This window comes from Penicillium daleae, assembly GCF_028827525.1.
Source record: "Penicillium daleae strain IBT 16125 chromosome Unknown utg000005l_segment0_segment0, whole genome shotgun sequence".
Lineage (NCBI taxonomy): Eukaryota > Fungi > Ascomycota > Eurotiomycetes > Eurotiales > Aspergillaceae > Penicillium > Penicillium daleae.
In genome coordinates this window covers 2304923-2326157 of record NW_026623153.1, presented here as the reverse complement: position 1 = coordinate 2326157, position 21235 = coordinate 2304923, and the positions used below count along the sequence as shown (strand labels likewise).

Sequence of the window (21235 nt, the reverse complement as noted above, 5' to 3'; positions counted from 1 at the left end):
GCAGAGGGAAACAGTCAAATCAGTGAGAGGGGTATGTCAAAGTTTGCCTTTATGATTTCATGTCAACTTTTGAGGATTGTCGTACGGGCTAGTACTCGATGCGCCCATCAGACTGTATACCGAGAGAATTGATTGAATTGAAGCTGAGGATCGATTGAACGAGTCCTTAGGGGTTATAATCGTGTTTGACGACACGATTCTTCTAGTGGTGTCCTGGTTGTGATACAATTTCTTATATTCGTAGATTTGTTGACTAGTGGTCTGCTCCTCGTAGCCATAACGGTACTGCTGGGTGTGGGATATAAACTGGCTGTCATCCTACGGGGTCAATTGAAAGCACTAGAAAAGGGGTTTGCAGCTGTAGGTAGGTCTGGAACAAGAAGAGCTCAGGAAGGACGGCTGTGTGACCAGTTGCCAGATCAAAAAGAAGGGGAAATCGGCTTGAGTTCGAAGATAATTTCGGATAAACTTCCGAGTGGAAGCTGGCAGGTTCGGAGCCATTGTGCCTTTGTCTTACAACGGAGGTTGTAAGGGACAAAGTGGTCTGAGGTGCCGCTGACTAGGTGGACAATATTAGCAGAAAGCGTATTCATGAAACGCATGATTAAGGGAATGTGGCGTATTAGTAGTGTCAGATATTTACATTTCCATTCTTACGGGCAGGGGTGATAAGCACGCTAGCTGCACCTGCCCTAAATAGGCTTCACCATGGCCTTGGCGTTAGGGTTTGAGATATTTTCTCTGTGTAAAACATGGAAGGCAATTTGGAATCTAACTGTACTTATGCTCGCATTAGCAACCACTAGGTCTACATTTTTACCCGCCAACCACGGGGACAATTAGGACCTTGTCCACCCTGACGTTACATGCTCTATTTATATCAGTTCTAACATGGCGTTCTGACCTATTTTGTGTTTTGGCCTGTTCAGTTAGGGGGTCCGAGTGCATGTTGTAACGGGCACTATGTACAGTGAATATTCCTAACTCGGCAGCTGAAATCACAAAAGAAATGGCTTGCATGGCTCGGGTCAACTAAGAATTGACGTTCAAGAATCTCTAAAGCAAAGGAAACTGATACTCGCGATTCCCAATTCGAACCTCGAATTATCCAGGGATTCTCGTTTATGCATTGGCTCCATCTAACTCCAATAGCGCTTCGCCTTGAGATTCCCCGTATAACTGACAGATCACCTTGAGCAGCCGCCTAGAAATATCACGATGATTTTCTTCCAACATCTTAAGCACATCTTGTCCGGGCGAAGCAGGACGGCCATCAATACCAGCATCCATCAGAGTAGTGAGCAGGGCTTGAAGAGCACGGACACGGGAGAAGACAATGGCCTTCCGATCCAGCATGGCGTGTGGTAGCTCCTGGGCATAGCTTTGGATGGTCTTCATAGCCTCAATGATGCATGCGACTATGTCCTCTTTGAGGTTGGTATCAGGTCTTTCCATGATTCGTTTGCATTTCCATTTTGTTTCTTGGTCTGGGTTCATGGATATGATAACCTTCCAGTACTCCTCATACGAGGCTCCCGTACCTTCGTCATGCATGGTATGAGTGTTAGGGCTTTCTTCAGGACTGGGGATTTCCGAAGGATTCTGCATAACTGCTGAGTGTTCGGGGTTGTGGCTGATGAAGATGTCAAAGCCGATGCCTTTTGCTTTGGATGTCTTTCTGGATGTGTAGGCTGTCGAGGAGGGGTCTTAGATTGACGTCTGTAAGAAGCCAAAGGTGAGAATTAGAAGCCATGAGTGTCGCAGGGAAGTCACTTCTGATGATCGCCGGAATAGATAGATGTTGGAAAGTAGCACCAACCTGATAGAACACGGAGGATAGATCAGACTCACTTGGCTCTTCTTCAGCATTCAGGAGGAGGAAGACAGGTCTTCTGCATGTTTGGGAATTAGAAAGAAGAGTTGCGACGCTGACTGAAAGACGATGGCAAGACTAAGAACTGCAAGAACTGAAGGAACTTGTCTCTGGGGAAGGAGAGGAATTATGGAGGATAAAAGTTCGCTCTACGCTCGTATTTAGGCACTGTCGTGGGAGTTTCCATGAAATATCAAACCACATTTCAATGCAGCTTCACTACATTCATATCGATGTTTCTAGAAGTACCAACGGCACTTTCTTGTTAAATCATGTTTACTATCATTCGCAAGTCCTACTGGCTCCTTCGAACTTCCTATCCTCCAAGAAAAGATTAATAAATTGAGATGGTTATTTTCGTTAACGGGTTTCTCGAATGATCCGCCTAGGGAAGTACAGTGTAGATTCCAGGTGTAGGACGCATTTATGTCACCAGATGCATCCGAAAGTGCCGAATCCGGAAACCACCTTCGTCACACATGGTCCATTCAAGATCCTCCATCGTTATTGCGGGTTATCTGTTCTTGTATGGCTCAGACTGGCATGGGGTACCTTGAGGCAATTCCATTGACGCTAGTTAGCTAGTATGCAGAACCTCCAATGAAGCCATTCTATACTCACCAACGTTACGTTAAGAACAGCCCTGCAGAATCGCCTGATTCAGCGTCGGCCATATCCCAGCACCCAGCTTCTCCGGCTTCTCTGTGGATTGCGCCTCCGGCATCCGATCAGATTGTTCACATCGTACAGCCTCGCGTACAGACGACCCTGGGGCATAGGTCAGAACGGGAAGTGTTCTTGGTAGAGTCGATCGTATTTTTCATCGTGGACAGATCCACAAATTTCGGTTACCATCCTTAGCATTTTCTTCTCCAACTTCCTCTTGCCCTTTTGAATTCCATAACGACAAGTCATCAACTCCTGGGTACCGTGGGATATCAGAGCACTCTCGATGATTAATGCGGCAACCCACACTTCGGCTTCGGTGCTTGCTCGGTTGATCAGAGCTCGGAATTCCCGCGGGTTGTCTTCATTCGGGAGGGGTAGCAAGAAACAGCTCCCAGAACGCATTCTTCTTCTCTTGTGTGGGGGCCCGCTGTAGTCGGGGGTACCGTTGTCCCGGAAAGACAGCGCTGTACTCATTTCGGAGGTGGTAGAAGCGTGAAAGTTGTTGACGAAAAGCGAGCTTGTTGTGACTGTTGACTGTAGAAGACCGAGGGATAAAGTGAGGCTGCGAAGTAAGGAATCGAGCAAGTGCGCAACTTCCTGTTTGGGACATGGAGTGCCATGCAACATGTAACTGTCCGCCAATACAAACAGCTTCACCCGAGTCCAGTCATGTTATAATAATACACATGATAAGAGGGTCATTGCCGACTGGTTAATTCTCCTAAACCCATCTAGTAGGTAGCTTGCAGGGATCACTCTACCAGAACGCAGCAGTCTAACAATGTGTGATGTCAATAGTCGCTCTCGAGGTTACATATTGGATAATAGGATAGCCATGGGCAGCGGCTGTGATACTTGCCACCGCAGAATTTACCTGAAAGCTTGTTTGATAATGAATCCTTTTAGTGCGTCTGTGGATTATGCTTCCCAATTCTGAGTTGTTTGAAGAGTTTACAGAGACCTGATTGCATCAAAGAGTATTTTTTTGCATGAAGCAAGCAGGGATTTGCTTGATAAAAAACTCGTATGTCCCCTATTAAAGATTGAAATGGCCTATGAATTTCCACACGAAAAGAAAGGGATAAATAGGCAAAAAGAATCTTTTTTGGCAATAGAGCTGATGTATCTCAATATCCAACAACTTCTCAAGGTTATTAGCATGGGTATAGGATTATCCAATAACGGCGCGTAACCTCTTAGTTGGCCCCTCTCCCGTCAACTTCCGAAAGCGAAAAACGGTAGGAACGATTTGATGTTATACACCTACGAAGTACCTTGTAGTCAGTTCATAGAGCCGAATTCTTTTTATTCTTCCTCAAGCCTCGGGCGGTAGTCTCTACTAAATTGTTAAGGGGTGAGGAAAACTAGGAAAGGCGAGTCAGTGACTAGTCTGAGTGTTTGAAAAAAGAAAAAGGCAATACAGTAATTACGAACTTGATATTTATTTGAATTTGACTTATTGCCTTTTCGGGGAAGTTTTTGAAACTCTTGGAGCATTGCTAAAAGTAAACCCTATTTCGCTAAACGTAAACCCATCTAACCGCGTTTGATAATATGCGGTATGTGATTGACGATTTCAGGATCGGTTGAGCTATCTCTGGAGTCTGCATGATCCGAGTTACAGCGTTACAACATCGTACTGCCGAGTCTAACCCGAATACCACTCATACCAGGGTATTGAGCGAACGATGAATAAGCCTATGCCCCAAATGGTCTTAGTGGTATTAGTCCAATCCATGTACCCGTCGATTTTTGCTGAATCTACCACTCCCCCTCCAATATCTCTTCGTACTACCTCGGCTTATCTCGAACCCTAGACAAGAAACTCCAAGCTCTAGTGCGCCTTTACTGTTGCCATGGACCAAATGAACAAAATATCGTGTCATGTCGCAACCGTAGTCAGTATTTGGCAAGTTTCAATTATGCAACAAGAGTCAATAATCAAGTCAGGGCCCTAGAGAAGTGTCGCAAGATCAGACACATTTGAACGATCCAACCTCCGCGTGGAGCAGACAAACTCTTCCGGCAGCCACTCCGCAATTTTCCCGCTTGGTATCCCCGGAGCCTGTTCAAAGATTTCATCCTCTTCCCCAACTAACATCAAGCCAACCGCGACTCCAGATAGCCAAGCTAGGACCATGCCCTCGCCCTGAAAGCCCGCTGAGATCCATTCTGCTGGTTGTTTTGCATCTTTGCTCGAGCGCACAGTTGGGGCTTTTCGCTTGGTGATTTTCTGGTCCAGAACACCAACATAAGGCAGCAGGTCCGGCGTGAATCCCATACAGCCAGTCCAGGCCATTTTCACCTTGGTACCCATATCAGCCCCCCAGTTGTGCGCCCCGAAGATCGTGGGCAAGAGACCATCCAGATAGGCGCGGATAGAGTAGCTGCTTCGGTCATCCCTCCAAATACCGAATTCATCCATCCCCTTTTCTGGGGATTGAACAGCGCCACCGCCTGCCATAAGCTCACCCGCTCCAGGACGTTGACTGATGTAGTCGAAACCGCGCCTGTGGATGAAGCTCCATGACCTAGCACCACCAAGTTTGGGAAATAGAGTTCCTGGCTCTTGTGCCGTCATGTGACCTCGCACGGGGAATATTTTGCCCTTCAATCCAGGAAGAAGGTTTGCTGCGAATGCGTCTGTGGCGTGGATGATATGGGCCGTAGTTATCTCTCCGCGGGGTGTATGAACAGTGAATGGCCTCATCGGATTACCTGGGTTGACCTGGATATCCGTTGCGGGAGTGTTCGTCTCAATAGAAAAAGTGGCGCTATATTTCGAGAGAAGGGATGCATGGAGAGCTGTAACGAAGCGGTATGGCCAGAGTGCTCCAGCCTTATAAGTTATGATGCCGTAGCAGTGCTGGGGGTCGATTTGAAATTCCTATGTTATTTAGTGCCGCATCCATAGAGGGAAAAGATACGAGGCTCACTTCACACGCTTCGATACCGTCATACACCACGATGTCTTCGGCCATGTCAGGGGCATCCTGTCTCAGTTCCTGCACCATTTCCTTCGCTTCATTCCACATATTTCCGTCAGTAAAAACATCCACAGTCTGAACTTCTCGAGCCTCGCTAAGTTTCAGGTCTTCGTTCTGTTGCACGAAATCAAGCATAACAGCCAAATGTTGACGCTGAAAATTGAGTAGTTTTTTCGCATGCTCCAATCCAAACCTCGTTTTGAGTCCTGCATAGTCCATATATGGCGAACACTTGATATGGCCGCCATTTCTTCCAGATGCGCCACTGCAAAGGTCTCGCGCTTCCAAAATGACAATTCTCGGAGAGATCCCGCGTTTATGCGACTGGTTGAGGATCGTATATGCCACACTTGCGCCAGAAATACCGGAGCCAATTATGACAATATCGGTCGTAGTCGGGAATACAGGAGAGTGGGCGTCAACTAAATTGGGAAATGGTGGATCCTTTTGCCAATAAGATATCGATGGATTTGACACGGGAGGGGTCACCATCGAAACCCGAGCAAGGAGCGAATCAAAGGAGTGTTTTGTTCTACTCAGCTCAGAGATGACGGCGTTCAAGTCGAGGTAGACCCGGTAGATGCTGGAGAAAATGCCCCCCATCGCGTTGCAAAGCAAAGAGCTGGTCTTTTTGAAGCCTGCAGCAGGTTATGGTGAGCTTCAGTGAGCAGGAGATGAGTTGAACGTGTCGTGTCTAGAGGGGTGCGGTCACATATGCATACGGAGGGAGTCACGTGAGAGTTTGCGAGATTTTGTCTTCGTCCATTTCTAGCTCCATCTTCTATAACCATACGAAGCTTGTCTTCCAAATGTCCTATATCGTTTTTAATACGACCAAGTCAACTATTGATTGTTGTGCTACTCATGATGTGATCCCGCAGGGTGCTTCATATCTGTTATTCAAAACGTACTGAACCAGGGCTTCTTTGGGTGGGCTGATGTAGGCGAGTTTTGTATGTGGACGCATAGTGCTGTGCCTTGTCAGCAGGAGCATTTCTGACAGGGCCCTCAACGGGCTCTGTATCTTAGGCAGCTGAAGTGGTAATCTGCCTTTAGATGCTGGTCTTCTGCCGTTCTTGTTCGAGTGAGCCCCGCGGCCCCTATGTTGCATTAAAACCACGTGGGCTGGGCCTGATACGCAGAACATAAACGACTGAATTGAAGCAATTAAGACCTGTTACTGAATAGACTGAATCATTCGTTTGAGTCCCTCCTCCAAAACGTTTAGTGGGTGCGAGAAAACCAGCCGAAACCAACCCGTTTCTTCCGCCCCATAATGTTCCCCAGCGGCGATGTAAATTTTCTCTTTCCGGAGCCTTCCAAGAATATCCTCGGCAGTGGAATCTTTTACCACAGCTCCCAAGTTGATCCAAATGAAAAACGCGGCGTTGCACTCAAGGTAAGGAATTCCATGGGATCGTAGCGTCTTTGTCGCAAAATGATAGCTGTCAGCCAAGCGTGCCCGATTGATTGCAATATACTTCGTTACGAAGCTATCATCTAGCAAGAGCGATGTGGTAATCTGGTCTGCGAGGCTCGATGGAATATTGTAGAGGCTAATTGGGAAAAGTTAGTCAGCGGTCTTCCCCCACACAAGTAGGTCAGATAATCTCACGAAATGCCCTCCGCAGCCTCCAAAAGCAGCTTATTCGACTGACTAACCAAGCAGCCAATCCTCAGTCCGGTTGCACCGAAATCCTACTCAAAGTTGTCAGTTCCGCCCGGAAGGAAGAGGGGAAATATAATACCTTACTTAAGCCCCATACAGTATGTACAAAGCTTGGGTCAATAATCCCCTCTAGGTTTATGGACAAGATCGATCTAAAACCTGGGGCATCAGGAATACAAGGGTTATCCCAGACAGACAACGCGTAGATCTCGTCAGAAATAACGTGAAGTCCATTCCTCGAGCAGAACTTCAAGTATTCTTTCAAGACAGACTCAGGGTAGCAACGTCCTAAATTGCCTATTAGTAAAGATGTATCGATTTTGCTCAAGTATGTTGCGAGGACAAACCGAGGGGATTGTGTGGTGAGCACAATATGAGAGCTTTAATGCGTAAGCCTCTGCTTTTTCCTTCAGTAAGTGCTCTTTCATACTGTTGGACTGCGGCCATGCTGAATGGATCTATTTCTCCAAAATCGACTTCCAGGAGCCGGACACTGAAATCAGTAAGCCTAGCCCTACCAGAAAACTGGAGATATTCCTTACCCTGGCCGCATTCCAAAGGTCGTCCTAAATGCATTGAAATACGGCCGTCCGACCATAACAAAATCTCCATGATCGGCTAAAGCCCAGGCACAACATTCGATCGCATTGCTAACGCCAGACGTAATGACAAGATGGGAGGGGTAGAGTGTACTCTGAGGAGAAAATTGACTGTTCATGAAGCGACAAAGGCTTTCTTTGAGCTTGTGCGAGCCGCTGAATCCGTCTCCGTATGTCAATGCATGTGCGTTGGCTTGTAGCTGTAATGATTGATTAGTACCACAGTGAGAGTCCACTGACGACGGGTTGACCTAGAAAGAGCTGAAGTCTAACATGAGAATTGATGAAGCCCAGCATCTCCGCGTGCATAAGTGTCTAGGCTATTATTAGCTTACGTTCAGTAGGGGATCGGTTGTTGTCCCATATTCTCGGCAAGACCAAGATTCACGATTCCGTCGGGATTCGATGTCGGAGACCATAGGTCACTCAATACAGCGAGGAAAGATGGTCTCTGCGCGGCGAGGCCTTTCCCTCGCTCAGAAAGCTCACCCTGCATGGTATTTGCAGAATTTTGGAATCCGATTGCAATTTTAGAGTGGAATGGAGGGAATTCGGGGTCCAAGGATTCAATCAGAAATCATTGATATAAATGTTCTCAGAAGGCGCAAGAATACCGTGGGAATTACGGGTAAAGCGGAAGGAGCGGGTAATCCTCTCAAGAGGACGAACCTCACTTTACTCATTCCGTCACTCCGCTCGATGTGCTCCTGTGCCATTCTTTCTCTCGCTTCTTTTCTTGACTCTGCCGGTCTACAGATATTAGCTTCTGTAATATCTTCCTTCGGAGCCAATATCACGATGCGCGACAAGTCCGATTTGATATCTGTTGAGCCCTACTCGACACCGTTCACAGTCGCTGTAGCTAGCTTCGCGAACATATTCTGCATCGGCTCAGTCTACGCTCTGAGCACGCTCCAAGCACAGCTACCTCGTCTGTTTGCAATATCTGATGCATATAGCTTCGCGCCATTTGGCGTAGCATGCCTGGGTCTTTCAATCGGTGTCATGTCGAGCGCCTCGATGATTGTTCAGAGCGGAGCCCACGTCACAGTCGCCAGAGGCACGACCCTCTGGGGAATTGCAGTAATCAGTGCCGGCCTATCCCTCAAAAGCCTCAAATTTGGACTCATGCTGATATGCTTCCTTCTTGGCGGACTGGGTATTGGATGGACATACCTGGCGGTGGTTGTATTGATTGGCCAGGGGCTTCCGAGGCACGCACTCGCCCAGAGTGCAATTGGACCTTTAGGGTTCTCAACTGCCACAGCCACGTGTTTCCTCTTATCTTCTGTTTTTGGGGTGAACACAGCTGATGCAGAGACCCTGGGTCGGATGCTTGTGCTTCTAGGAATGACATTCGCTGCCGTTGGGAGATCCACCCAGCTCTTATTATCTGATTTCCCTAAGAACTCCGCGGTCGGGGCTTCAAAAACATTATCAAGAAATTCCGATCCTTTCTTTTCGATCCTGCTCTTCTTCAACACACTGCCAGGAATGACGGTTTTCACTGGCTTACGGCCCCTTGCCTCCCACTATACGAACGGAACTGACTACGATACAATGTGGATCTTGTCGTATTGTATGCTTGCTCTCGCATTCGGCGGAGCTCTGGCACCCAGCGTCTATGCATACTTAGGAGCCAGACTGACATTTGTCGGTATTCTTTGCTTGCGGGGAGCGCTTCTTATCTTGCTTTCGCAGTTTGAAAGTTCCACAAACGCAATATGTTCCATGCTGGCAATTCTTTTCGCCCATGGTGCTGGATTTAGCATTCTTCCGGGGCTGATCAAGGCACAAAGCAACAATCAGCAGCTATTCTATTTCAATTACGGTAGAGTGCTGATTGCCTGGGGCATGTCAGGAATTGTCGGTTGTATCTTGAACTCGATCATTCTATCTCCAGTTAATGCGGTACCCACAGGTGGGCTCATGCTTGGCTTGTTGACATTATCATTCGGTATTACTCTCCACTTTGTGCCGACCGTTGGAGCTGATCTTCTAGCATGATTTTGTGTTGATGGAGTTTCCCTTGGGTAGGAGTTTGCCAGGAACACGCTATTGCCGTCTACTCCTGTGTCTGAGCCCTTGGTGGGCTATGAGAAGACCCTTGCTGTTTTCGATCCTGTCCCTTTTTTCTTAGAGATAGCCAGAACTCGAAGATTTCCAGAGAGACCGCTTGATTAAACTCGTGTTGCACCAAGCTTCTCGCTTCCTGCCTCTTATTTACCGATGTACTTTTCGCGTCTTCATGGCGGTTTATCGTATGCGGAGAGCTACCTTTGAGCCTGTTCTGCTTTGATGAGAATGTATCAGAAATTGTAGTCAAGAAGGATATCACTGATGCTAGCCTATGATTATGTCCTCAATCAACCCATTGTTTTATGTTCCAAAGCCAGGTCCAGCCCCTCCGTATCTTCATCCAGCGGAGGAGTCTCAGCATTGTATATAGGGCTAAGATAGAGTCCAGTGTCTGGAAGTGACTCATTAGAAGCTAAAGATGGAAGTGTGATACGTATTTTGAAGTGTCACAGCCAGCCCAGGAGAACTTGGTCTCAAACAGTCCTAAATCCTATACCTTCGTTGCGTACACAGTACTAGATTCTATCCTACCTGCACGTATATATCTCCGCTGCAAGTGGGTCGATTTCTTGTATATTAGACTCAAATGCTTGAACTTGACAGTCCTAGAATCCAATAACTAACTTTTGATATATCAGACTAGGACCTAGTCTTCCAGCAATCGCTGATTCCAGTAAGTGGCACTTTGGAATAGCAAGAAAAACAATAAATATTCTAAGAGAGATTGGGACCCAATTCAATCTTACGAGTAACATCATCTCAATGAAGAACAATGCCTTGCGTGCATGACGTAGAGAACACACGGAGTCGGATCGTGCAACAGGACCAGGATACATGCTAATAACAAAGCAAGAAAGACAAAAAGAAAACATGATCTGACATCTATCTCTCTGTGCTGGGGCTCTCTATGAAGACGGCAGGGCCGTTCCGAGACCGGTTGACTTGCAGTTGGAAAACATCCAGTCTCTGATATCCTCCAACAACATCATGATACTGCTTTCCTTCAATGCACTGCTCCAGTTCCATATCCGCGTAGAGAATATCCTCGGTCTTTTGTAAAAAGTCGGTATGTGTCTGAACCTTCGTATCATTTTCAATGATGAATGCAGCAAGAGGCGTTCCTGTTGGGTCCAGGAACATGGTGACTCCTTGAGGAGAATTCTCAAGTTCGTTCTTAATGATTTGAGGAGAGCTAGAGCCTGCAATAATGGCGTCAATAGCCTCCTGATTGAGAAAGCCGCTGCACATAACTCCAAAACATTTTGCTTCGAAGCAGTGAGCTGCAGCCCGAAGACGGTTTGCCAGAATGTTGTCATAGTTTGGCGAGCTGGGGCCAGAAGCAGTATTGGATATTTTCGGAATTCTAGTTGGCCAGATCGCTGGCCAGGTTGAGATATGGATCTGTTCTTGCTGGGCCATCAGCGAGTATCGTGCCAGCGGGTTGGTATTCTCGCCGCATATAAGACCTCCAATACGACCATAAGGCGTATCAGCAATGCGTAGCCCGTAGCCGTCCCCAGGGCTCCAGGTCAGCTTCTCAAAGAATGTCGGCATCAGCTTCCGGTGATGCACGGCGATCTCACCCTCAGTGCCAATTATCAGATTTGAGTTGTAGAGACAGGCTATACTGGCATGAGACCTCTCGGAGAAGCCAATGCTTATGACAGTTCTTGTGACACGCGCAGCTTCTTGGAGTTTCTGAACTTCTTCGCCATCGGCGTATATGGACGCCTGGACCATTTGACAGAAATGGTCGTGGTTCTCAGTCGGCGCACGCAGGGCGCTCCAGAGAGGAAATGCCGATACATATGTCTCAGGGAAGACAACCAAGTTGGCTCCATTTCCAGCAGCACGGTGAACTAGCGAAATAGCTTTCTCGATGGATTTTCGCGCAGAGAAAAAGTGAGACGCAACATGACATGCGGCAACACGAGTAGGAGCCATAGTGACGAAAAGTTGAGCGTAGATGGCAACTTCAATACTCGAGAGGAATATTAAACATACCGTTTCAATTCGTGACAGACGGAAGTACCGTAATTCCCGCAAATGCCGCCACCTCGGATCCCCTCCGTACTCCCTCCGCAATAGCCGGCGCAAATCCGCTCAACTGTTGTCTCGATCTTGCCCTGGAAATAGCCGTGGAACAAGTCGTCCTTACTAAACCACAAATATGCTGAGTTTCAGCAGTCTCCGATACTGCTGAGGCTTCGTAATAGATATCATGTGACTGGGAGCTTCTGTTGATCTCGGTCCTCCATGAGACAAGCTAGCTTTGCATCTTCATGCAAGCCATGTGCCCACATACCAAAGTCACCCAACGGTCTGGCTGCAAATAGCAGATCTTGCATTCCAGTTTTCTCAGTCTTGCAAGTTCCTCTTGCGTCTTTTCATGCCTATCTCTTACCAATTGAAGATCCTCTCGAAGTTGCAGGTTTGCGTGTCTTAATTGTTGAAGTTCGTGGTCACGTGCTTTTCCAAGCTTCTTAAGAGCCTTATCATATTAATGTACAAGCTAGCCTGGGTGTTAAAGAGCTATTTCCATACATCAAGCCATATCCGAAACAGGGCAATCCATAACTATGCGTATGTGTCATGCATCCCCATCCATAGCTAAACAATGATTTCATGAGATGGTTTCGTGGGTACTTGCATGATTGCAGCCTCATCAAACCGCCTTTGTTTTCTTCTCCTCAAACCAAGCCAGTATCCGTCTAAATAGCGCTGGAAGGTTGCTTTTTCGATAGATCAGTTAGCTAAGGCAAAGCAATAAGATGCTTACGTCATTTCGGGGAATAACTAGGGAATTGGTAAGGACATCCCAACTTTTTAGTAACGTAGTTCACAAGCGGGTGGCCCAGACAAGCGAGTGGCCCACCCCAAAACACGGACTAAATGCTATGTTTTTGCACTTCCATATTTCAACAACCATACCTTGGTTCTACTTAAATTTGGTACATACACTTTTGCACCTTCAAGGAATAATATGAATTAGTTTGAAGCAATTTCCAGTATTATTACCCCACATTACCATAAAATACACCGTAATTTAGACATTTTAGGGACATATACGAATATCTTCGCTAGTACTCATGGTAATTATCCTGTACTGCATCTGTAGGCTAAGAAGTTTATTTAGACCATATTATTCTAATCTCTTGTCTTAAATATGTATGCTTGTTGAGATATGAAGTTGTAATTTATGACCTTTAATATGGTGTTTTGGGGTGGGCCACCCGCTTGTGAACTACGTTAACGGCACCCCAACTGATTATCTGATATCTGTTATTATGTAGTCTCACGACAACCGCACACTCTTGGCATTGATTGAATCAAAAGAAAGGCCTTACAAGCACCATGTTCACTGCGGTAGAGCTGCAGCTTAGTTAATATGAAATAATGCAAATTCATAAAATAAGGCAATAGCATTATTACATCTTGTCTTCCAGTCGACTAAAGCCCTAATTCCGTCTAGCCTTATATCACAGTATCAATAGATCATGAAACAGATAGCTACAGTAAATATAGACAAAATGCGATCCTACCACCTTTCATAACTAAACCTTCTTATCGAATACCTAATTAAGGCGTTTCATTAATCTCGAACTTCCTCTTTTAAGGAGATTCACGTCGAGGCCGCTAGTAGTAGGTGTAAAAAGAAATCTTTCCATATATCTTTTAGGAGATCTTTCTACATGTCTCTCGGGATGGATTGGTTCTGTATAGGAAACCAATCAAAACTACCGCTTTTAGGTAACGCTTCGGGCTAGTTTAGGCCCCTACTAAGTGTGTTATATAAACCTTGCTTTCTTTGATGATGGGTCCACCCTGCGATGGGCCCTTCTGGAAGGTTTCTACTTGGCAGGTAACATATATATACTACGTTATGTAGTTAAGAGAGCCTTGAGGATAAAAGGCCTATATAATAGGGCCCTTTGGAAGATCCTCAAGAATTAATTGATGTTTTGACTAGCATAAAAAAGAAATTGATTCGTTGCCGAACTGTGAGCAAGCGTGCTGCGCAGGTAGGTAGAGAGGAAGAAGAAAGAAGAATATTTGAATAAGATAGATCGAATCTTCTTCCTTTGATTGAATAGGAAGGATAAAATCAATTCGGCTTAGAATCATAAAGGTGAGATAAGAGAAAAGTGAGGTAGGACTGAAGCTTGGTTGATTTTATTGAATCTTGGTTGTATGTTAAATATGATTATTAGATCTTGGTAGAGAAAACAGGGCATATTTATAATCAATATTATATTGATTATAAGAATCAAACTTGTTTCTTGTATATGATCGTTTTAGATAGGTCTAGATACATTTTAGATATATAGTGATCTTATACAGTAGCGGTTTGATTAGTGGTTACTTAATTGTACGATATAATTGACCGTAGTGATAATGTAGATCGCATGACTATTATATACGTCCTTTTATGCCTAATTATCCGATTAGATAGTAATAACCGTGGTATAGTATAAAGCTTATAGATATTTAGCTTTATAGCAGTTCTTATATAGGTCTTATAAATCTAGCTTAATATACTACCTAACGACTTAGGTATCTTGCCCTATATATCCCCCCCCCCCCCCCCCCCCCCCCCTCTTTATACTATAGTACAAATAGTAGTAGAGTATAGAGATTAGTATAGATAGGATAGATATATATATCGTTGAAGCAAAGCAAACGATGCGGGCTGGTTGTGGGTTACAAAGAGAAGATGTTGTCTTTCAAGCGGCATGGTGGAGTTGCCGTATCATTCTATGCTAGATCGCGGATGTAGGCACTGAAGTATACATAAAAGCAAGAGCGCGATGAGCCTATGAATGGAAGGGCACGGTGAGGTCGAGATCTCGAGAGGTCAAAAGAAGACTTAGGGTCCGTAAAGAATCTGTGATCTCACTAAAATGAACGGCGCGGATAAGACGTTTAGTTAGGTAGAAGAAAGATTGCAGATACAGAACAATAAAGTCCTTTGCTCATTACTCTTGCCTCAATAATTATTACATATCTATGACAGTGCAAAAGAAACAATGGAAAAGAAGATAGAAAAACATCAACGTCAACATCCGTCAAGAAGGGAGCCAGCCAAAGGACTCAAGCCTCAAGGGCACAGCAGGTATTCGAATTAATGACAAGGGAAGAAAAATACATGGTAACATGGTAAGGCAATGAGGAACAGACTCCGAGTGAAAAGCCTCGGGACGAGAGGGTCAGGGTAGGTATGATCAGGGCCCGATGAAAAAGGGGAGGGAATAGAAGAAGGCAGTGCTGTGTGTGTCTATCACAGGCCAAAAGAGAATCGCAGTCGAAATCACGGAAGGTGGAATGCAACTTTTTCAACGACCATTTACTCGGGCTTCTTGCCGACCATCAGGTACATGGGGGTGAACAGGTTCTTCTGAGCACCCTCGACCAGGCAGTCAGCAGCCAGAGCCAGGCTGTCAGCGGTCTTCCGGGAGCCCTTGGGGAACAAACCGATGGTCTCGAAGGCACCAACGAAGCGGTGGGCAAAGCCACGGCCCCACCAGGTCATGCGGGCAATGGTGAAGAAGTCCCAGACGGAGCCCATGTGCTTGAATGAACCGGCCAGCGGATAGTACCAAGGGGTAGCGTCGGGGCGGGCAGCCAGATCCTCGTGGTGGAGGACCTCGAAGCCGGCATCGCGGATGGCCTTCAGGCCCTCGGAGATGGTGACCATGTTGGAAATACCGTCACCCTGCTCAATGCCGAGACGGATACGACGGTGCTCAGGGTCGTCGTTGTTGTATTCGTCGGTCATGAGCCACTCGTAGACACCGAACTTGCCACCGGGCTTAAGGACACGGAAGATTTCGCTGTAGACACCAACCAGCTCAGGGGCGTGGACAGTCGCCTCGATGGCGTAAACGGCATCGAAGCTGTTGTCGGGGAACTTCATCTGCATGAAGTCGCCCTTGACGAAGGCCATCTTCTCAGAGAGACCCTGCTTGACGGCGTAGTGGGTAGCACGGTCAATCTGGTAGTCGTTGTTGTTGAGACCAGTGACGTGGGCACCTGTGAACTTGACCATCTCACGGGCAGGGCCACCAACACCGCAACCAACGTCCAGAACCTTCATGTCCTCCGTGATGCCGGTCTGCATGGCGAGGTAGTGCTCGTGGCGGGCAATGGCCTGGTTGAAGGCCTCGCCGTAGGCGAAACGGCAGAAGTGGAAGGAGCTGCCCCAGCCGTACTCGTAGAAGTCGGTAGCCAGGTTGTAGTAGCTGTTATAGGCGTCAGTAAATCGTGGCATCAAACAGGAAATGGCTCGTTCAGACACAAAGCGCATTTCCAGGGTAAGGGATCCGGGGGTACGTACTGTCGGGTGAGGGTAGCATATTCCGTGCGACGAGCCTGTTTCACAAATCCAATCAGTCAAATGGCCGTTTCAAATGTATTTCACATGATTTGTTCCAATCGCATACCTCACGGGTCTCGAGAGTCTCATCCTCGTGGCCCTTGTTGTCCCAGTGCTTGAAGTACTCGTCGACGGCAGCCTTCTGGGCAGCATTGTCCTTACCACTCAGAGCGGACAGACCGCCGCGAACCTTAGCTGACTTGCCGTGCATAGCCTGGTTGAAGGCAGCATCGCGCACAACATCCTCGCGCTCAAGAGCAATGGGAGACATTGTGAAGAATTGGGGGTATTAAAAAGGGGGAGAGGGGACTCGAAGGCGGAGGAATTGAGGGATTGCAATGGAGAAAAAGGGACAACGGTCCGTATAAGAATAACAGGGAACAGCAAGTGGAGATGAATCCAGAAGCTGTGGAGAAGCGAAGAGGAGTAGAATTTCAAAGAGAAAGTTGAGGGGGTGAGAGATGGTCGAGAAGGATAAATAGGGTGCGCCTGTTGAAGGGGACAACTTTTTGGCGGACTGGGAAAAATGGCAGGCCAATCACGAGCCCCTGACTGCGTACGACCGCGACTGGACCGAGCACGGGCCAATCACGTGCGGGCAGTTGGGTGGCGGGACTGCGAGTTTCCGGGCGGTGGCTGCGTCGGAAGGAACAGGCCCCGGCGATGGCAGTGGGTGACCTGATCTTGCGGGGAGACTGATAGAGGAGATAGGCGAGGATTGAGGCTAAAACAAGGCTGTAGATCATCTGGGCAGAGATATCGGAATTGCTGGAGCTTAATCCGAGATTCTATCAGCTTACTCCGGTAAAATAGTCCGGATTTCTCAGCAGAACATGTGCAGAGCCTCTTCTCTGTATGCCAATCACGTGCTACATCCGCCACACACTAGCCATACACCGCCACTGGCTATCGATAATCAGGCTCGTCTTTGCTCGGATCCTTCTCGACTGAACTCCGAGAGTTATCAAGCTCACTCCACCACGTCGCCATGCCTCCACAGATCAAGCATGACCTCAACCGCTCTGGCTGGGAGTCTACTGACTTCCCGTCCGTGTGCGAAAACTGTCTTCCTGAGAACCCATATGTCCAGATGCTGAAAGAAGACCACGGCGCCGAGTGCAAGATTGTAAGTTTTTTTGCCGCTTTCCCAAGCTTCTTCTCGGCCATACACCCAGGCTAACTCATGATGATCAGTGCACTCGTCCCTTTACCATCTTCCGCTGGAAGGCGGACCGCACCTCGCGCCAGAAGCGCACCAATATCTGTCTGACCTGCGCCCGTCTGAAGAACTGCTGTCAATGCTGCATGCTCGATTTGTCATTCGGTTTGCCGCTTCAAGTCCGCGATGCCGCCCTTAAGATGGTCGCCCCAGGCCCGGATAGCTCGATCAACCGCGAATACTATGCGCAGAACCACGAGAAGGAAATCGAGGATGGAATCGGTGCCATCGAGGAATATGAGAAGACAGACGACAAGGCGCGCGAATTGTTGCGCCGCCTCGCTAACAGCGAACCCTACTACCGCAAACCACGCCGCATCGAGGGGCCTTCATCGGCTGAGCGAGAGGAGGGAGAGGAGGCTGGGCCGTCAGACCAGTCACGTACACAATCTCGCTATGGAAATGGACCGGGTCCGGTACGCACAAACGAGGGACGTCTTGGAAACAGGCTTCCAGGCCGTGGAGGTGCCCGCGGAGGTCGCGGTGGTGGTCGGGGCGGCCGTCCATTCCCCAGTACTGCGCAGTTGCCCCCATCAGCTGAAGACATCAAGCCGCCCGCCGACCCTAATGTGACCTCGCTCTTTATCACAGGTGTTGAGGATGACCTCCCCGAACACGCTCTCCGCTCGTTTTTCGCCGAGTTCGGTCAGCTCCGTTCCCTAGTTTGCTCCCACCGCTCGCACTGTGCTTTCATCAACTATGTCAATCGCGCCGACGCCGAGACCGCCGCAGAGAAATGCCAGGGCAAGGCAATTGTCAATGGCTGTCCTTTGCGCGTGCGCTGGGGGAAGCCCAAGTCACTAGATAACATGGATCGAGAGGAGCGAATCAGAAACGCGCGCGACGGTAGAGCAGCTGTTGGTCCAGCTACGAAGGGTGCCCCCACCAACAAGGCTATTGCGGCAGCCGACGAGGGCGCGGCCGAGCAAGACAAGGCTCAGGGGCACACTGTAGCTCCGCCTCCGGGCTCGGGCCAAGTCCAGTACGCCAGTCTGTCTGGTGACTAGACGACAGCATCGAAGCATTTGTTTTTCTATTGATTTCAGGTTGACAGTGTTTTGCATGATGCGGATTCACAAAGCGGGCGTTGATACGGACTGGTTGGTTCTTGTATGTATGTTTATGCAGATCTATTCAAATCAAAAATACCCCGAGACGCCAAAAGTGATACAAAAGAGTCGGGTATATTATAATACATGGTTCAATCCCAGCACACCCGGTAGTTTATGCTTCGGTTCCTTCCATATCCCCGTCAGAGGGTTCTGTACTGTAGAGGGATCACTCATCGCTGGGAGGTGTATGCAACATGGTCGAGGGTAGGTAGCTCGGATTAGGAAGAACAGGCTTTGTGGATCTTGACATCCGTGTTGCCGACTTTGATTGAGTCGTTGTCGCCGCGCTCGATCTCCTCGTGGATCCGGAGTTCTAAATGCGTTCAAGATTAGCCATGAATTCGGACATGAAAATCCACGCCGGTCACAGGACTTCCCAGCAATGAACCCTCCATGTTTTAGGTATCTCCATGTTTCACATACGCCACTTTGCAGACTCGTTGCCATCCTCCCGAGCGCCTTGCACAATGTTGTGTCGCAAGATGTTGGCAACTTCAATGGCGTGGTTGATTTGCATGCCGGTGTCGACACCAACACGACGGTTCTGGTCGAAGTTTCGGCGGGCTTCTTGGCGAGCAGCGATCATCACGCGCGCGTCATCTATTGCAAAGATATTAGTGCTCATAGTCAACAGGACAATACTATTGCGGATGGCAATTCAGCAACCAACCTCTAAATGCGATCCGGGTAGAGCGCAGGATTTGCCGGTAGGCGCTCAGAGCAGAAATACTTGGAGCAGACATGTTGAAGTATCAATAGAATCCCCAAAATCCAGTTCCGGTTTGTTGTCGACTGAGTCCGAGGCGATTGAATCAAAGATGCAGGGTCGCAGTTTCTTGAAGCATAACGGGATTGTCCGACTTGTGATTGGTGGGCGGCGACCAGGGGCAGAAAAAAAAGACAGGCAAAAAACCCAACTGCTCATCCCACAATCGTTCGAAACCACCCCCCATCACACTCTCTTTACAATGGCTTCTGTGCAGGTTGTCAACGTTTCCCTCCCCTCTTTGCCTTCGGGCTGGAGTGCAGACAAGGACTTCAAGTCTGTTGGCTCCCTCTCTGCCGCTATTCAGCGCAACATTGAGCCCGTGGGCCCGCACTTCCTCGCCCACGCTCGCCGAGTATGTATTTCCAATGAAACCCTTGTCTACTGACGCGAGCAGCGATGAATATCCGTTCTAACAACCTGATAGAAGCGCCACGCCCGCACTTTCTCCGAGGATGAGCGCATCCAGGCTCAGCAGAACGTCAAGAAGACTGAGGATGAGGAGGATGAGGATATCTCTGAGGATGAGGATCCCATGATGCTCTCCCGTGAGGCCAAGGACTGGAAGGTCAGTTACTTCACTTTGCGTTGAAACTGCGCTTTCTCTCATACTAACACCCTCCCAGGCCCAGGACCACTACGCCGTTCTCGGCCTGACCAAGTACCGCTGGCGCGCTACCCCCGAGCAGATCAAGCGTGCCCACCGCAAGAAGGTCCTCCGCCACCACCCCGATAAGAAGGCCGCTATGGGCCAGCGCGACGAGAACGACAACTTCTTCAAGTGCATCCAGAAGGCCACCGAGCTCCTCCTGGACCCCGTCCGCCGCCGCCAATTCGACTCTGTCGACGAGGCCGCCGATATCGACCCGCCCAGCAAGAAGGACTTGCAGAAGGGCAACTTCTACAAGCTTTGGGGACCCGTCTTCAAGGCTGAGGGCCGCTTCTCCAACAAGCAGCCCGTCCCCCAGCTCGGTGACGAGAACTCCACCCAGGAGGAGGTCGAGACCTTCTACAACTTCTGGTACAACTTTGACAGCTGGCGCTCGTTCGAGTACCTGGACGAGGATATTCCCGATGATGGTGAGGGCCGTGACCAGAAGCGCCACACCGAGAAGAAGAACGCCAACGCCCGCCGCAAGCGCAAGTCCGAGGATATCGCTCGCCTGCGTGAGATGGTCGACGAGTGTCTCGCCCTGGATGAGCGTATCAAGAAGTTCCGCCAGCAGGCCCGTGCCGGCAAGGATGCCAAGCGCAAGGCCAAGGAGGACGAGGCCAAGCGTTTGGTAGAGGAGCGTGAGCGCGCCAAGGCCGAGGAGGAGCAGCGCAAGAAGGACGCCGAGGAGGCTGCCAAGGTCGAGCGTGAGGGCAAGAAGAAGGCCAAGGAGGCCGCTAAGAGCGCTGCTAAGAAGAACAAGCGTGTGCTCAAGGGTTCCGTCAAGGAGGTCAACTACTTCGCTGACGGCGAGGCTTCTGCCGCCCAGGTTGACGCCGTCCTCGGCGATGTTGACCTGGTCATGAGCAAGATTGACGTTGATGAGCTTGCTGAGCTGGCCTCGCGTCTGACCGTTGCTGGTAAGGACAGCGGGGCCGTCAAGGCTGCTTGGGCTGCTGAGTCTCAGCGTCTTGTTGAGGCTGGTAAGCTGAAGGCTGGCGAGGTTAAGGTTTTCGCTTAGATTATAGATTAAGGCTTGCCTTGTATGGGCTTGCTGATGATGACGTTTTTCGTACTTGATGTCCTATAGAGATGAATGAAGCTTTTGGCATGTTTCCATCGTTGTGCTTGCCAGATATTGTAATTGTTTCTCAACCACCGGTCTGTTGTTTCAGGTCAGCTTACGACGAGGTTTTTCTTGATCCAAGCTAAACTTTGAAAACATCGGTTCCGGCAC

General features: G+C 48.5%; 10 protein-coding genes across 10 annotated transcripts; 3 read left to right on the top strand and 7 right to left on the bottom strand.

Moving 5' to 3' along the window:
• Window positions 1-1122: 1122 nt before the first annotated feature.
• N7458_005043 (uncharacterized protein) lies at window positions 1123-1554 on the bottom strand (the record flags this gene model as incomplete). The annotated part of the gene is made up of 1 exon (XM_056908425.1): window positions 1123-1554. The coding sequence occupies one exon, from the start codon at window positions 1552-1554 to the stop codon at window positions 1123-1125; it is 432 nt and encodes a 143-aa protein (XP_056767043.1).
• A 1099-nt stretch (window positions 1555-2653) lies between these two features.
• N7458_005042 (uncharacterized protein) lies at window positions 2654-3016 on the bottom strand (the record flags this gene model as incomplete). Its single annotated transcript, XM_056908424.1, has 1 exon — window positions 2654-3016. One exon carries the CDS (start codon window positions 3014-3016, stop codon window positions 2654-2656), a length of 363 nt encoding a protein of 120 aa, XP_056767042.1.
• A 1480-nt stretch (window positions 3017-4496) lies between these two features.
• Window positions 4497-6132, bottom strand: N7458_005041 (NAD(P)/FAD-dependent oxidoreductase; the record flags this gene model as incomplete). Its single annotated transcript, XM_056908423.1, has 2 exons — window positions 4497-5270; window positions 5479-6132. 2 exons carry the CDS (start codon window positions 6130-6132, stop codon window positions 4497-4499), a joined length of 1428 nt encoding a protein of 475 aa, XP_056767041.1.
• Window positions 6133-6706: 574 nt separating this feature from the next.
• Window positions 6707-8293, bottom strand: N7458_005040 (pyridoxal phosphate-dependent aminotransferase; the record flags this gene model as incomplete). The annotated part of the gene is made up of 6 exons (XM_056908422.1): window positions 6707-7085; window positions 7145-7227; window positions 7296-7495; window positions 7546-7712; window positions 7741-7997; window positions 8186-8293. The coding sequence occupies 6 exons, from the start codon at window positions 8291-8293 to the stop codon at window positions 6707-6709; spliced, it is 1194 nt and encodes a 397-aa protein (XP_056767040.1).
• A 302-nt stretch (window positions 8294-8595) lies between these two features.
• N7458_005039 (Major facilitator superfamily domaingeneral substrate transporter) lies at window positions 8596-9804 on the top strand (the record flags this gene model as incomplete). The annotated part of the gene is made up of 1 exon (XM_056908421.1): window positions 8596-9804. One exon carries the CDS (start codon window positions 8596-8598, stop codon window positions 9802-9804), a length of 1209 nt encoding a protein of 402 aa, XP_056767039.1.
• Window positions 9805-10758: 954 nt separating this feature from the next.
• Window positions 10759-11820, bottom strand: N7458_005038 (carbon-nitrogen hydrolase family protein; the record flags this gene model as incomplete). Its single annotated transcript, XM_056908420.1, has 1 exon — window positions 10759-11820. One exon carries the CDS (start codon window positions 11818-11820, stop codon window positions 10759-10761), a length of 1062 nt encoding a protein of 353 aa, XP_056767038.1.
• A 3400-nt stretch (window positions 11821-15220) lies between these two features.
• erg6 (sterol 24-C-methyltransferase) lies at window positions 15221-16520 on the bottom strand (the record flags this gene model as incomplete). The annotated part of the gene is made up of 3 exons (XM_056908419.1): window positions 15221-16115; window positions 16211-16245; window positions 16317-16520. The coding sequence occupies 3 exons, from the start codon at window positions 16518-16520 to the stop codon at window positions 15221-15223; spliced, it is 1134 nt and encodes a 377-aa protein (XP_056767037.1).
• Window positions 16521-17237: 717 nt separating this feature from the next.
• On the top strand, window positions 17238-18475 carry slt11 (Pre-mRNA-splicing factor ECM2; the record flags this gene model as incomplete). Its single annotated transcript, XM_056908418.1, has 2 exons — window positions 17238-17375; window positions 17444-18475. The coding sequence occupies 2 exons, from the start codon at window positions 17238-17240 to the stop codon at window positions 18473-18475; spliced, it is 1170 nt and encodes a 389-aa protein (XP_056767036.1).
• A 323-nt stretch (window positions 18476-18798) lies between these two features.
• On the bottom strand, window positions 18799-19323 carry N7458_005035 (LYR motif-containing protein; the record flags this gene model as incomplete). The annotated part of the gene is made up of 3 exons (XM_056908417.1): window positions 18799-18893; window positions 19004-19180; window positions 19251-19323. The coding sequence occupies 3 exons, from the start codon at window positions 19321-19323 to the stop codon at window positions 18799-18801; spliced, it is 345 nt and encodes a 114-aa protein (XP_056767035.1).
• Window positions 19324-19548: 225 nt separating this feature from the next.
• N7458_005034 (putative ribosome associated DnaJ chaperone Zuotin) lies at window positions 19549-21019 on the top strand (the record flags this gene model as incomplete). The annotated part of the gene is made up of 3 exons (XM_056908416.1): window positions 19549-19701; window positions 19774-19914; window positions 19973-21019. 3 exons carry the CDS (start codon window positions 19549-19551, stop codon window positions 21017-21019), a joined length of 1341 nt encoding a protein of 446 aa, XP_056767034.1.
• Window positions 21020-21235: the final 216 nt, after the last annotated feature.